Below are 15,601 nucleotides of genomic sequence, written 5' to 3' on the forward strand. Positions count from 1 at the left end.
GGACTCGGCAGTTAAAATTCTCTTCGGTTCAGGTCGCCGAATGCATGTCCCTGTTTGGATACATGAAACGAGCTGATCCAGACTGACTAATTCCCACCAATTCTGCCTGCGCATCTGCGCCACCCCTGGATCACTGATTGATCAAGATAAGGAAATAATCACCAACCCATCCGACCGGAAGAGGACCCAGATCCAAGCGCAAGTGGCTTCTGCGAGCCGCACGTTGAGGCACATCGAGGCTTGGTGGAGCTAAAGCGGGGCAGAACCAACTTCTCGGACGAGGGGAACCCGCAACAAGGATATCATGATGACCAGGACTTCCCAGTATCATGAGTCCACGTAACAAAGGATTCTTTCCTTGACCGCTTCGAGGTTGCCTAACTCGAACGCCATCACAGCGCTCAACCAACTGGTATGAAGTGAGTTGACCTCGCGACAATTTGACGATGGTGTTTTGATCACTTGATCGTGACATATGTACTTGTTCCGCAACATGAAGTATTGTTGATATATATGATCGGATTGAGGAGATGAAGTGTCGTTGAAATAATCTCAAGCGACAGACCCCACTTGTGGGCCCTAGCGGCGATCAACCGGGACTGTGGGACCACTTATACTTGCTGTTCGATCGGATTTGCTGGACTAAACTCCTGGATCCCATTGGACAAGCTTCAGATCGCTGCATAGATACACAATATAAAATGACATATCACATTTCTGATCATGTTAAAAAATGGTGGATGATGTTCTGAGCGTTGAAAGTGAGCAGGAGAGTTCTCTTTTGCGTACCTGATCTATCTTTTTGACAGCGAATAGTCGAACTCCATCTTTGCACCATAACGGTATTGTCTTGGCATTCCATACACCTCCGTATCTTGACTATTCGAACTCTAATCATATCGGTCAATGCCTGTCCAATCTCCGAAACACCAATAGCCCTCTGACTCTGGTCGCCCTATCATTTCCCAACAAAAGCGGCCTCCCAATCCGGCATAAATAAAAGGGCATATACTGGCAGAAAGTTAGCCTGGATTCATTCTAGAGTTGGAATGGAATATCTCTTCGTACCTTAAATTGATCACCTGTGATCACCACAAGACTTCGAAATGATTGTTCTTCTCCAGCTTCTCCGTCCAAGTCATGTCTCCATCCGATGTCTGTTTGATCCATGCCTCTAGTTGATATTTCGGGAGCATATGCTCGGTGATAATTGGTGGAGGGGCAGATTCGAGATCGGACTGAGTGTATGAGCCGGCGTATGCTTGAACAGTGTCGGATTCGAGAGTCGTACCTGCAGCTGTGCAGTTTGTGGCGACTTCATACTTCTTCTCTATCATGTTTATCCGCCCTAGCGCCGCACAATCCGACTTGTCAAGGTTTAAAGCTTCTTGTTCAACATGCGAGTAATAGAAGCTCTTTGTGTCGAGACTGGCAATACTGCCATCTGCGCGTTGAGGTTCGACCCCATGATGGTACTTCTTGGCAGAGTCATGAGGTTGTTCCATCGTCTTCATCCCATTTTGACTCTCATAATAAGAGAATCGAACTCCAACGCTCTGCTCGGTTTTCGTCAAGTCGTGTGGAGGGTAAGAAGAGGAGAGCCGCGCAACATGATGGACAGCTGCAGAACTTTGAAGGACTTGGGAGTATCGAGAAAATTGGACTTGATACTCCGTGGCATCGTAGTGGGGTGCATTGCTGTCTGCGACATTTCTGAACTCTGTTGAAAGAGTTGAGGTATTTGGTAGTGAGGTCGCAATCGCAGATAGATAGCGGGTACCAGTAATTGGTGCTGAAGTGTTGACTATTGCGTTCGAGCTTCTGTAGATGTATGCGTCAAAAGTATGAATTTAGAGGGGAGAAACAGCTTCTTACTTGTCCTTTTTATCGCCATGTTTAAGGCTTTCGGGAGGTATCTCCGGCATCATCGTGGGAGGACAGAAGCAATATTGTGGCTGATCCTAAAGAGGAAGCTGAAAATATGAAGAGCCTCGTCCTGTCTGAGGATGGCCCTAGAAGTCTGGAGTGTTCAAGTCAAGAATGGTCGGATTTATGATCCTCGTGAGCGACTGGAGAGCAAGATCTTGAAAGCTAGAAGGGTTCCTATATAGATTGATGGACGTTGAGCACGGTTCAAATACATGCTCCAGCACAGCAAGAACAATAAGATCATGGCTTTCACGGCTGCACCTGTGCACTTACCCACACTATTCCTGCCCCACAGTCCGCCTTGAGACTGGGACTCTGGCCAGGCTTGCTCACCCAACACTCCTGCCCACTCAGCACTTCTGCTCACCCATCCTCTTTCCTCCTCACTCTTTATTCGTAGAAGAATTCCTTGCTATGACTGGACGAAATAATTCTGCTGGGCAAGGATTGGTTGGAAATATGATCAGATCAGATGGAGATCCTACCATGCTCATGACGGCGGATAATACTCCCCATACCCACCACAACAGCTTCAGGCATACAATTCTCACATTCCGACTTGGGCGCGAGAGCGACAGACATCCCCTTTCCAACACCACATCCTCGGACCAGGAAGATGGATTCGAGCATACGGCTGCAGTTTTGAATCTGACACACCAGCCTCTTGATTTTTCGTTCCAGCGAAAAACAAATCAGACCCCGGAACTCGAGCTCTAGAACAGTCCCAGCGCCTTCAGCGGCAGGGCGTAAGATGTGGTGCAGCTTTTTCTTTAACCGGCTGGAGCTGTCCTAGCCAGTCATCACAGTGTGCGAGGAAGACTTCAGACAGTGTAACCGCACATGAGCTAATATCTGACGGTAAGTAAGCTACTCAAGTAACCAAGATACCGAGACTCTCTTTCTGCATCAAAAGAGGATACTTTCTGTTACTTTCGTGCACCGACCTTGCATCTCATGTTGGCAAGCCACGTCATCAACTTATCTTGCCTGTGCTAATCTCAAAGGGAGAGAAGATGCAGTCAGTCACCCCTGACACGAGACCCGCCAGTCCCCGTACGGTCTGAATCAGATCAACACCAAGAAGAAGGAGCCGAGATGAGGCGGGCTCTGCTTGATGAGCAGGCTCCCTTTCTTCTCGGCTCGGAGATCGGATGGATCTTAGACTAGTAACACGATCAGAGACATTCAACAACCTTTGCCACAAGCTTCTCAACATTACACAATTTAGCTCTATATAGCAAACTCGCAGGCTCACATCACGAGTGACCACGGGTACAATGAGGTGGGATCGTTAACATGGCCCGGATCACTATAGGTTGTGATGCCTAGCAGACTGCACGCACCTGCTCAAGACGGCGCACTTCCTGGCCGAGGCGCCTTTTGAAGATCTCCCGGAGCTTTTACTCTTGTAAAGCCGCAACGCGGATTCCTACGTGGATTCAAAATAACCCGGGTAAAATACAGTTCCTCGCCGCCAAGGCGTCTTAGATCATACTCTGGCTGTTCGGACGTTGAGGGCGTATATTGGCGTCCTATCATCAGACAGAGGCTAGACCCAAATGAATAAGGATGAGGCTTGAGCAACACCTTATTGTTGCTGCCGCCGCCGCCACGAGTGACCTAGGCTGACTTGGTGATTGCAGCTGATTGTTCTTCCTTGGCTGAATCTTTGTCACGAAGGAAACATACACGTCGAGTCACCCCTAATCACGCCATACGAGACAGAGGGAGTCACCCTCCAACTCGTAAGCTTCACTAGTAGCGACTTGTGATCATTCCTCAAAGATGGAGCGGATGGACCGCTCACTGAAGCACACGCAGAGCCAATGATTGGAAGATACCCCGTAAGATAAGTGAACAGGATAGTTTACCTTGATTGTGATACTAAGGTAGGCGCTTCCATTCACGGTGGCTGAAAATAATGTGGAAAGCCAATTGCGCGAGTCCCAAAAGGGAAAGAAAAACAAAACAAAGTAAGACAATGCAGCAGCAAGCAAAATAGTTTTCACACACACACACAAACGCAAAACCGAGATCAAAAATTGGTGGAAACGGTCACCGAAAGCATCAGTAATTCGATTTCTGCAGAGCCACGAGTTTGTCCTGTCACGCCGGGTACTCGGAAGTGTTGCAAAACCGCCTCTGGAAGATATCCGCCTGCTGACTGTCGCTTTCCCGTTCGTACGCATTAACGCTGGAAAGAATATCAGACCAGTGGCATCGAGAGTAGCACATTAAAATGTATTTCATCACAATTTGAGGAGTTGCTGAACTATGAAATTTTATAGCCCCACCAGACCCCACAAGGGCAAGGCACCCTATACTGCTCGCATCGTTCTATGGTTTCAAATTTAGAAAGAAATGAAACATCAAATTTGGAACGTAAAGAGGTACAAATTGTCGTCCATCATGACGGCAGCAAATTCTGCCCACGACGATATTTTCCAACCACTGCCCCAACGCCTTTGTATGAATAGGAAACTCCATTCTACTCCAGCATCTAGTAATGCTATGCCCGGGATATACCCTGCTCGCTTGTAGGAAAAATGATTTCAATTTTTAACTTCGTGAAGAAGATTACTATCAAAACGGTCAGCTCAAATATCCCCACGAATTGCAAATGATCTGAGCATACCGTCTGGCAATATTTTACTCGCATTTACCCCACGCGTGTTTATTCATCTCCAACTTCTCTGCCAAAGTCATAGTCTGCCCAGACGTCTGACGTTTCCATGCTTCTAGTTGATGACTCTCCACCATATGCTCGGTCGTGAAAGGCACAGGGACTTCAAAGTTGAAGTCTTGGTATGACCCAGCGTAGACTTGAAGCGTCTCGGGATACGGAGCCGTGTGTGTAGTTGTGTACCCGGTCCCAGCTTCTAGAGCTATAGCGAGGATCTGGTGGGCAAGCTTTCTGCGGGACTCAAGTCGTGCTAGAGGAATGTTCTCGATGCGGATCGTGTTCTCGTATCCTCTGCTAAGGCTGACTTTCTTATCTGTCAACGAAGTATCGATTGGCAGCAGAACAATGCGCTCGGTGGAGGGAGTCGTTTCGTGGAGGACGTTCGAGTAGTCTATCGTAGGGTCATTCGTGATCGAAGTTCCTTGGTGACGACCGATATCAACGTTTCTTACAAAGCCCAGGGCAACGTAGGATTCCGAGCTTTGGATGAGTTCATCTTGACTTGGGTATTCGAGATTCTGGAAGGTGTTCAAGTCATGAAGAGAGGCAGTCGTGCCCTGCTCCAGGTCATGCGACGTGGTTGCATAACTCTTCACGGGCCGGAAAGAGGGCAATAACAAAGCATGATGCTCATGATGGGTTGTCGCATCGTAATTGAGGTTTTCATGGTTCGAGGCTTGAAGGGGAATGACGACGAAGGCTCGGGTGGCGCAAGACGGACCAGAGAGAGAAGCTTCGGTTATCAAGGCTCTGGCATCTATTCCGATTTTTGAGCTCGATTTTCTGTTCGATAAATGTTTAGAGATGCTTCAAATTCGTGGGACGAGAACATTCTCACCCCTCTTTATCTGCTCGTTGGCAGTTCTTAGAGTGTGTATTCGTCATCCTTAGCTGATCAGCTTGTCTTAGTCGTGGCGGGCGCCAAAAGCGAGGTGTGTGTGTCTTTGTGAGTTGGGATTGGTGGACCCGTGAGACAGCGGGAGAAGTGGAAAATCGATGTTTTCAGCACAATTGTGAGACGTATGAAAGCAGCTGGATCAACTGGAGAGTATGTGAAGAAGTACGGAACTTATGATTCACAAGAGCAGGGCCGGAAAAGAGCTTTTTGGGGTTTCCTTTCACTCTTTATATAAACTTCATGTGATTTTCTCGCCCTGAAAGGGGGTGTCTGCGGTGTAATCACAGGCAGACATAGAGCTGTGGCCTGATAATAACAAACCCCCGGCTTGGTGCCACATCTCATTGGTTGTTTGAATTTGAGGTGGCAGACTACCTTAGTAGTGGGTTGCGTAAGTGTCCGCTCACTGGCCAAGTCCATAACGTTTCAATCCGGATGATAAGGAGAGACAGTGGCTTCGGTGGCCGCAGCGAAGAGCTGCGTCCATATGTTTCTAACCCTGACCCTGCTTTCCCTTCCTTCAAGCGCCCTCTCGTCATGCTGTTGGTTATGTCGGCCTCTGAAGAGTAATTTCAGAATGCATTCGGTCTGTTACTGCAGGTGTGACTCCTCAGCAACAGGAAATCAACAGCAAGGAGCTTGCCTGTTCCAAACGTATAAGCAGAAAAAAAAAGAACGTCTCACCAGATCTGGGCGTGTGCTTGCACCTGCATCTGCTTATGACAGGACAGTCAACAGTCCAGCGTACATTATACAACCATCAGCGTCTCGTTCGTGCAGAAACCTCATTCCCCTACTCAACCGAAAGGGACATGCCACCTGGCAGCCGGCGAGCTCTCGCAGAACAGTCATCATCGCCCTTTTCTAACGGATTCTGTCCTTATACCTGCTTGTACCCATGCTGTCCGAGCACGAGACACTTTCAAGCGCGGTCTTTACGCGATACGTTCCACAGGCAAAACAAAAGCAAATTTTAGAGCCAGGATCCATGTCATCTTCTTTATATGTTGGCTGTTATGGTTCTTGGTATATGCAGGCTCTCTAAGCCACTACTCGTGGCACCAGGATCATCTAGATCGGAATCTTCTATAGATGCTGCGTGCCGTGCGCCATTTTTCATAGCTTGCAGTTGGAAGGAAGAGGCAGCTGTCTCGATTGTCTGACAGTACATTTCCCGTTACGCCCAGTTCTAATCTTTCTTAATTATTGGACCTGCCGTGGCAGACGGTTGGAGGAGACTAGGCGTCCCACGAGGCATTTGAGACTTTTGCAGATCGCACGTTGACTGTTGGTCGCCCTTTTTTCAAGGATGTTCCGGGGAAGAGGTCCATCGACATCCGTGCGGCTGGTGGATTGGCAGTGCAATGGTAAAGGCTTAGAATCTTTGAGATCCCGAGTCCACGTATAATGATTCAATTCAACGAGAAATGGGATGACGACCATAAGATCCGGCACGGGACAGATCCGAGAAGAACATAGCACTTCTGTTCGCAAACTGATGTGGGCTTTGACTTCGGCTGCCATCCTCTGTCTTGAGAGGGGACTCCGTCAATCGCTGGTGATTCCTGCAACGTCGGATGCACCTCTTCCATCTATGGGCTTCGGGCTGCATCTAGAGTCTCGTATATCGAGAGCGATGCAAGCCATGCCGATCTTAACCTCGCGTCCACCTTTCTGAGCAGCCACAACGGTACTTTGGGTCTGTCTCGTGATCACCAGAACGTGGTGATGACCTGCCGCGTCCCGCTATTGATGTCTGATGCAGCAGGTTTCAGCCACACTTTCCGACAGATCTTGTCATATAGCCATTGTGGATACGGCTTGTTGAGCTTCTTGTTGCTTTCTCGGTATTGCACTGAGTCCGGGCTCTCTCCAAAAATGAGGCAAAACGCTGAGCTCCAAGACTAGAGCACCCGCACACGCTTCACGAAACAAGTATTGTTCTTCTTGATGGTGGTCAGACGGCGTGCTAGCTTTCAGCTTCTGAAAATGTGCGAACGAGGGGTAAAGCTCAATCTGGACGAAAAAAAGCAATGCAATAATCAACAGCGGCAATATTCAAACGCCAGAAAGCCAGTGTACAACCAACAAGACGGAGGATCGCTCAAAGAGATCAAGAGATATTTCTTCTTTCGACCACTTGCAGAAAACTAGCCTGTCAGCGCACCAATCACACAACGCGCGTTCTGGGACATCGCCACCCGATAAAACACAGGTTCTCGACGCGAAACACGACTTCCTCGAACATATGAAGAGACGCAGAGGCTCACCTCCAGCAAACAGACTCTCAAGTGAGAAATTGTCTGTAGAATCAAGAGGTGTTGTTGAAATTAAATAGCGCCGCATCACGGGCCCACGATCTAACGAGGCCAAGCTTCGCCAGTCTCGAGGTCCTTGCGCTCCTGATACGTGTTGTACACCGCTGTGGCGGTTTCCTCATGTCCGCCTACCTTGGCAATCGGCTATTTCGCTCATTGGTTTTTGATATATTCATTGTGTCAACCAAATTGCAAGCAGAGAGGGAAACAATTAACCGTCATCTAACAAAACCCTTGAGAGTTGAGAGTTTAGTTGTCCTGCATCTCATAGTTCATCCATCCTAGTAGCCTGCGTCTTGTTTGCTCTCAATCTACCATCTAATAATGATGAGACGAACTTGTGTTCATCATTATCCAAAGTTGGCACAGGTCTGTCTCGCTGTCGGCTCCTCCGAACAGGGATTCGGGTGGAAATTTGTGGCGCACTTCAAAAGCGCCACTGCGGGAAGCTCTCGAAAGCCACTTTAGAGCCTCCTGCGTCCATTCTTTGGCTTCTTTCATCGGATATTCTCAGATCCGTCAGCGAGCCTGGCCCGTCTCGTCTCCGAGCCGGTGTAACCTGGCATGGCTCGGCCAGAGGATAGGATTTTTGGCATATCAGTGAGTGCTGATCCCAAGCCGGCGTCGCTTAGGTATTGTACCTGAGCAAGATTAATATTATCGGAACTTAGAATCTGAGTCTTAAGACGATTCACTTGCAGTCGAGTATTTATTCGGCATCGATCAAGGTTCTAGGTCTTTGTTGATAAACTTTATGACATTTTTCATACCCGTTCAGCGAGCTGTCCTTCACTGATCGTTAAGGGGCTGTTCCTCGCTTAGGCTGAAGCGCCCCATGAAAGTTAGCGAGAACACTGCGAATATACTGAAAAGCTTCTGAATTCGCAAGACCTCGCTTCGGAAGCTCCACAGAAATCATGGAGAGCAGAGTCTTTTGAACTGAACGGAAGGAAGGGAAATTCTCCATGGCTGGCAGCAGGAATCATCTACCACCTCCATCGACAGTGCCAACAAGACATCCCAGTAAGCTCGAACATTGGGCCTGCTTTTATGATACACTTGGCACTGACGTGTGTCAGACGTTTTTTTCACGAAGAATAGAGCAAATCTCAAGGAGATATGTTAAAGACGAATTATGAGACCACACATCAGACAAGGCCAAGGGGTTGAGAGTCGTTGATCTCTAGCTCAGTTCTGGCTCACGAGAAATTAAGCTGAGCGAAAATGATGCATCTTGCGCGTTTCGCGCAGAATCCGCAAGACGCGCAGGAAGCCGAAGATGTGCAGCTTGGAGATACGTTAGAAAATCCTTGTTCAGATAATGGGTTTGGTGTTGAAGTCAACCATCGGTGTTCCTTCGATCGATAACCAAGCGAATTCTAACTCCATTATTGCTCCTTGGCCGTCGATTAAAACAAAGCCAATCTCCGGATGTGATACATAAACTATCTCTTGAACACATTATTTCCACTTCACTCTTACCAACCATTCCATATAGTGATCACAATCACGTTCAACTCCCATAACCCCTCGTATAAACCAAAAGTTTGGAGCAGCAATGCGAATGAAACCGAAATACCAGGTGCGCCAAGCGCTGAAAACAATTTTATCGCTTAGAATCCATCCTCACGCCACCATCCTCTTCCGGACATGAACACATTATCATCCCTCGTTACATTATGAGTTACTATCACATTTCTCCCACTTTCTCTTCTCAAGTATCTCAGGAAGCCCCAGCTTGGTATGCGAAGTCTCATAAATCCATGTGTTCAACAGAGCACCGTATTCATCATTTTCGTCGTAATGAAGTGGACTGACAGACCAAATCTCAGGGCTCTCTTGAGAGGTATCTTTAAGCGCATGCGAGTCTTTATTTGAGGGAAATTCTTGCCGCTCGTTGGCAGATGTGTTGACTCTCAGTAGTGATTGTTGGGAATATGTGTCAAGTTCGCTCGGTCGAATAGGGAGTATGAGATTGTTCGTTTTTGGATCTGATGGAGACTGCACAGCGTGGGTGTATGTTGACAGTCCTTTCTTGTTTTCAGAAGGCGAAAGTTCTGCTGCCTGGCTGTCCGTGTTTTGGGAAGTATCCTGAGATGAGATGCTGTACAAGTTTTCGTTAGCTAAGAGTACTCTTCCAAGACAAATTATAAAGTGGGAAATCCGAACGATGGTGATGTCTGCCTATTCAAATATCTTTCAGGCTTCTTCCGTGAACCTGACATAGTGATCCGGCTATTAAGTAGAAAGGATCAAAATTTCAGAGGCGCAGAATATTGGAACAAGAGCCGTGCAGCAAATTTCGAGTCTCTGAGACTCTTTTAGAAAGTTCTGAAAGTATGCGTACACTCTAAAGATGAACAAGCTGTTTGGTGGGGGCAGAACTCGAGCTATTTAATTATTTGAGAATTGTACATGTACATAGAAGTTCGTTGTCATCGGAGAATTCGGTGACTGCCGAGTCGACTTGACCACATCGCGCTTGCCATTGGGTTTCATACCGGAAGATCTCAGGGGTAAGAGAGAAGCAACACCATTTCGGAAGTCCAATACTAGAACATTGATTATATGATCAGCTTATTCTCCGGCTAGAGCAGGCTCGGCTCGCGTAGATACAATGCGCGTAGATACAGTGCCAGCCCCTTTACCGTGTAACTGACTCGAAGTTATACTAACAAGCGTCCCTAGGAAATTCTGCACTGCATGAAAGAGGCACTTGGAACTTCGTATCCATCCTCCAATTACAGCTTGAAAAAATCCAACATTCTCAGCCCTCAACCATGACCCATGTCCGAAAGAGATTCATGTTAGCGAGGCTAGCATCTCACACCTGACAACCATCCATCCAACAGAACCTCGTCATGCACGAAACCGATGCGCGTCGGTAAGATTAGATTGCCGGGGTATGGATCAACACAGCTCGTATGGGCAGGTAAAAGAGCCTCTGTCCACCAAACAAATAGTCAGTCCAAGATCTTCATCGATGCGGTTAAATTGCAAAATCTGAGGAATGGTTTGCAAAAAGTCTTGATGTGCCAATCCTGGGAAGTGTGGTTGGACACAGGCTAGTATGTATCACTTTATTATGCGGGGACAGAAAACTTCCTCTTCTGGCAGGGTACATATGTGTACGACCACGATTGCGCGAGGCTCGTGGCACGGTCTGACAGTTGTCGATGTTGGGACTAGAAACATGCAGGAGAACTACTGCGCCTCGTTCAGCCTATGCAACAGCATGTCTAAGCGGCGCTTCGAAGAGGCTGCAGAGGCACATCGACCCCTCTTTTACCGCGAGCGCTGCCTCGATCATGGAAGGGAACCAACACATTTCCTCGAAAGCTGGGCGTCTGAGTGTTTGTTTGCCGCGAGAAGCGGTCAGACGCGCGTCAGCCCTAGCTGAAACTTCAGCAGTTTGGTCCGAAGGATTGCCTGCCTTGATCATGTACCGCGCTTACAACGCACTCAGCCGGGCTGCAAATTGAGTTCTGACAGGATGAAGCGCGAAAGAAACACGAGTCATGAAGTATGAATGTGGCACCGGGCCAAGTCTATCGCTGTATTGTTCCCAAGGTGGAAGTTGCATCGCCCTGTTTATCTCCCTGTCGGATAATTGTATGTTTGTGTGAGGTAGCAGTTGGGTAGTGGGCGGAGCTGGGCTCATTTGTCCCATGCTCTTAGACAGTAATGAGAGGGAATCGTTGGGAGGGCGATCAGCTCGTGGCGACTTCCGAACGAAGCTTCAGACCGCTGAAGCGAGCAAAAAGCTGACAGATACCAAGTAGCACAAAAGTTTTCTGCTTCCTTCGACACTTGTCCTGGATGTTCCGTCAATTAAAATCCACGGTGTCCAACAATAGGGGAAGCTTGTGTGGGGATGGTGCAACAATTGGATTCTGAATAGCCAAATCTAGCTTCTAAGCAGATAAGTACGACCCATCGCCTTCTTTTTCACAAGATACTATTGCGGACCCGATCCTAGTTTTTGAACTCCGCGTAATGTTTTCGTAGATGGATGCTTCAAGTCTTCGAAAGGTCAATACTTCCTCCTGAGTAATTGTTAGCGATCGATTGTTTTAACAAGAATATCCGACCCACTCACCACGTTACAATCGCTCCAAACAAGAGGCCTGCCAGTTGGACCTCTCAAGTTTTTCTGCCATAGTCAAGTTGTTGTCCCTTGTCTCAAATACCCATAGTTCTAGCTGAGATTTGACCTGGCTCTTAGAGCCTTGTGAGGCGTGGAGGTTCCTCTCGCTGTGGGCATCGTGCTTGGCAAAGCTCTTCTTCTTGGTTTGAGTCGACGGCGAAGCTTCTCTGAATATACGGTTAAGCGGAGGGGTAGGATTGCTAAAGCTGTAGGATTGCTCACCCTACACTCGAGCCTTGCAGAGAGTTGTACCCGCCTCTTCCCATCTTGTATAGATATCGAGACTTGAGTCTACTAACCCCTCGAAGTTCAAAGGACGAAGGGAAAAGAGAGGAAGAGCGAGCAGTAAAGAGCGTGATAGTTCAAGCAGCAGAATGAAGAAGTATTCTTCATGATAAGGCATCGTCGGTTTCGAGTCTTATGTCGCAGCAATTACTTGTTTTGTAAACTCCCCTGAACCCCTTCGCTTCGAAGAACTTTTGTTTTGTCGTATTCGCACGTGAATGATCGAAAGCAGCCGAAGGCAAACAGTTCGCATTATCCATATAGACGTATATCAGATGGCAAGATTACTATTCCAAATTTGAATGAGGCTTGACCGAATACCCACTCCCAGCACCGGATAGAAGGAAAAGAAATCTTACGAAACAGCCAATGGCGCGAGTATTGTGCCTGCTTCGGGGAATCAGAAAGACCATGAAACTTGATCCTGAATGCAGTGGGGTGAGGTTTGGTTTGGCTTGGTGAGGCTTGCCATGTGGCAGTCTCTTGGGGGCTAATCTCGACCTTCTTTCGGACTCAACCAGTAAAAGTGAAAATATGTAGTGACAAGGCGCTGTTCGAGAAGCTGGGTTTGATATACTCGGCGCTATTATCTGCACGCCATTGGTTCCATGCAAGCAACAAAGGTCTCACCGCTTATGTGATACATTCGGAGTTATCTCGATTCGATCCACTATGACGTGAGATATCATTTTGAAGTAATGCGTCTCGGGTCTTGTCTTGAGGAAGAGGTATTTCCAGATGTCTTTCAGCCTTACCATAGGTTCCATCTAGGAACTTCTTGGATTTCCGAGGAAGGTGTTCATTGACCAGTTCAATCAGATGTAAGCGTGACGTCGTATTGATGCTTTAATGAGGAAGCTCCAGCGTATTCATTTCCGGGGGTAACGCGCAATTCGTCGCGTTTGGTACACATTGTGAAGGATTCAGACATGACTCGTGTGGCGACCAGCCTTATGTTGTATACAAAGCAACGCACTTACTCCGTACCCATTGCAGATCCCGGCTTCCGATATTGGTAAGCTTCTGGGGTTTTCCAGGAGCACCTTAGGTAGTCGCCGAGGAGAAGCAGCTTTGACGGCGAGAAGGTTAAATTGACAGTATGCAGCTGGATGCCAATAAATGTGATTCGCGAACATCTCACCGCGATTGCGTACGTGCGTTACATCGTCCTGCAGGCGCCCGCCTTGCTGGAATCCTGGCCTTCCAGATTCAGCGGCCTCCTCTACAGGGATAAAACTCGGTAATACGTTTAATACGCTTACTGGATGAAAAATCATATGTGAACTTTTAATTGAGCTGCAGATATAGAAATATTCAAGAACGTGAATTGACTAATACAACATTTTGAACTCTATTCTAATTAATCAAGTCACCAGGTAAGTGACGTGTGCGATTTAAAAGGCTTGTTAATCGCATTAGAAACATCCGAGCATGATTTTATAGACGGGATGGCTAGAAACAACGAGGTCAGGGGAAAACGCTCCAGGTCCACGTCCTTGGGATTGAGTGAAGCACTCTGCCATGTGCTCGGGCGATCCTTGAATACTAGATGCGGCAGAGACGGGTCATTGAAGGAGGTTTGGGCGTGCCAATCTCCCCGATGTGGCGGCGCACTCGCGTCCTGAAACTAATTTGATCGCCGATCCAGCTGGATGATTTACAGGATAGGAAGTGCTCTTTTGAACATGTAAAATAGGCTTTAAAGGACGAACTTTTCCAAGGATAGCTACCCGCCTCCCTATCTAGGATTCATCTGCATGAGGTTGCTTTTGTTTGACGAGCCCGAGACTGATACCAACATTCCCTCACATCCCAGTACAAACATCTCACCGCCGATGTGAAGTATCCTACAGGACGGAATCGGCTTTGGCCGATTTCGAATATCCCTTGTATCTTTTACAATCTTTCCAGCCTGGGCGTCTGCCATTTCGATTTTTCCAGCCTTTCAGCAAGTGTGAGCGAAGCGTTATCCGTCGTACGCCCAGACTTGGAGTTGGACACTTGTTGGCTTGCACGCAATGTCGTCTACGCCCGTACTGCTTAGGTTAAGGGATTGTGGGTAGCGGAGTATGCCGTGATTCGCAGGAGATTCCTGGTCGCGAACACTCTGATAGGAAGATATAGCTTCCTTGGATGTGTTATCAAGCGGAGTGCTGATTTGTAGAGTTCGGCCAAAGGTGATACATTGAATGAGGATGTCCGCTCCAGCAGAGGATGAGTCGTTGTGATGTAGCGAGTGTTGCTTCGTGTAAGAGAATCGATGATGCTTCTTAGATTCTGTATCAATTGGCTGAAGACGAGAATGCGTCATAGGCTTTGAGTGGGTAGTGCTAGTGCTGAATATTCTTAGATTCACTTCGAGAACTTCCATGATCGCTAACCTTGATAGATGAGCACAGGCTTCCCGCACAGGTACTGGTTGATTCGAGCTCATGACGGTCGTCCAACTAGAATGGCAAGTCGGAGTGGAAGAAGAAAAGAGTACAGCCGAATAGGTATTAGATACGCAGACGAGATCTCAAGTCAACACAGTCGCTTTTCGAATGAGTTCAAGAACGTACAATTGAAAAGTATAATCTAGAAGAATCAATAACAAAGGGACAATTGAAGATAATAAGCAACAAGTTCATCCTCACTGCTTTCCATAACAGCGTGCGTGCGTATGGAAAAGAGCCGAACTTGGCATAAGGCAAATAGTTCGCAACTTTGCGATCTACATTTACCACGTTAACATGCTACTCTCTCCTGAGATTTCCATCAAAATTTGATGGGAAAACATGCAAGGCTGATACCAAGCCTCGTAATTTGCAAGAAGGCGCAGCATTGCTGCATTTGGGCAACTAAGCTAAGATCTTGGCGTGGAGCGCATGAAGTGCGAACCACCAGAACCAGATTTCATGGGCTAAAGAGCTGGACCCCAACACAAAAACTGCAGAGAATTGCTTGTGATGAGTCCTTGTGTGACGCGGAGCTCGGCTCAACGTGTTATGTGAGGCAGCGGATAGTGGTCCGCAACTTTGCGAGCCGCTTTGCGAACCACACGTCCTAGGAAAAATCCAGGTCCCCGCCGTTCCCCTCGATATTTTCCTGTGGGTCTGCGGTTCAGCCTTGCCCACCCTATGATCAAGATTGCCAGCCCTGTGTAGTACCTCATCGGCAAATAATAATCAAGCAGGGCTGATACTTTTCTCGCACGATTGACTGAGAGAGTTTTCGTTTCTAGGTCCATTGGATGATATTGAATAGAACTCGTAGCGAGGTATGGAGGTTCTGCCACGAAGCAGAATGTCCCCCGTTCGGGAAGACTTTCGCAGCTATTCACAGCTCAAAAATGAGTTCCA

The 15,601-nt window shown here is 47.7% G+C and overlaps 2 protein-coding genes across 2 annotated transcripts; both read right to left on the reverse strand.

Moving 5' to 3' along the window:
• Positions 1-4,464: 4,464 nt before the first annotated feature.
• LY89DRAFT_66797 (uncharacterized protein) lies at positions 4,465-5,747 on the reverse strand. Its single transcript, XM_018213007.1, has 3 exons — positions 5,451-5,747; positions 4,565-5,395; positions 4,465-4,509 (listed from the first exon to the last, which is right to left on the reverse strand). Exons 1-2 carry the CDS (start codon positions 5,495-5,497, stop codon positions 4,579-4,581), a joined length of 864 nt encoding a protein of 287 aa, XP_018071223.1. The 5' UTR covers positions 5,498-5,747; the 3' UTR covers positions 4,465-4,509; positions 4,565-4,578.
• A 3,758-nt stretch (positions 5,748-9,505) lies between these two features.
• Positions 9,506-10,053, reverse strand: LY89DRAFT_733873 (uncharacterized protein; the record flags this gene model as incomplete). The annotated part of the gene is made up of 2 exons (XM_018219849.1): positions 9,506-9,932; positions 9,998-10,053. The coding sequence occupies 2 exons, from the start codon at positions 10,051-10,053 to the stop codon at positions 9,506-9,508; spliced, it is 483 nt and encodes a 160-aa protein (XP_018071224.1).
• Positions 10,054-15,601: the final 5,548 nt, after the last annotated feature.

The sequence above is a fragment of the Mollisia scopiformis genome (assembly GCF_001500285.1).
Source record: "Mollisia scopiformis unplaced genomic scaffold LY89scaffold_12, whole genome shotgun sequence".
Classification (NCBI taxonomy): domain Eukaryota; kingdom Fungi; phylum Ascomycota; class Leotiomycetes; order Helotiales; family Mollisiaceae; genus Mollisia; species Mollisia scopiformis.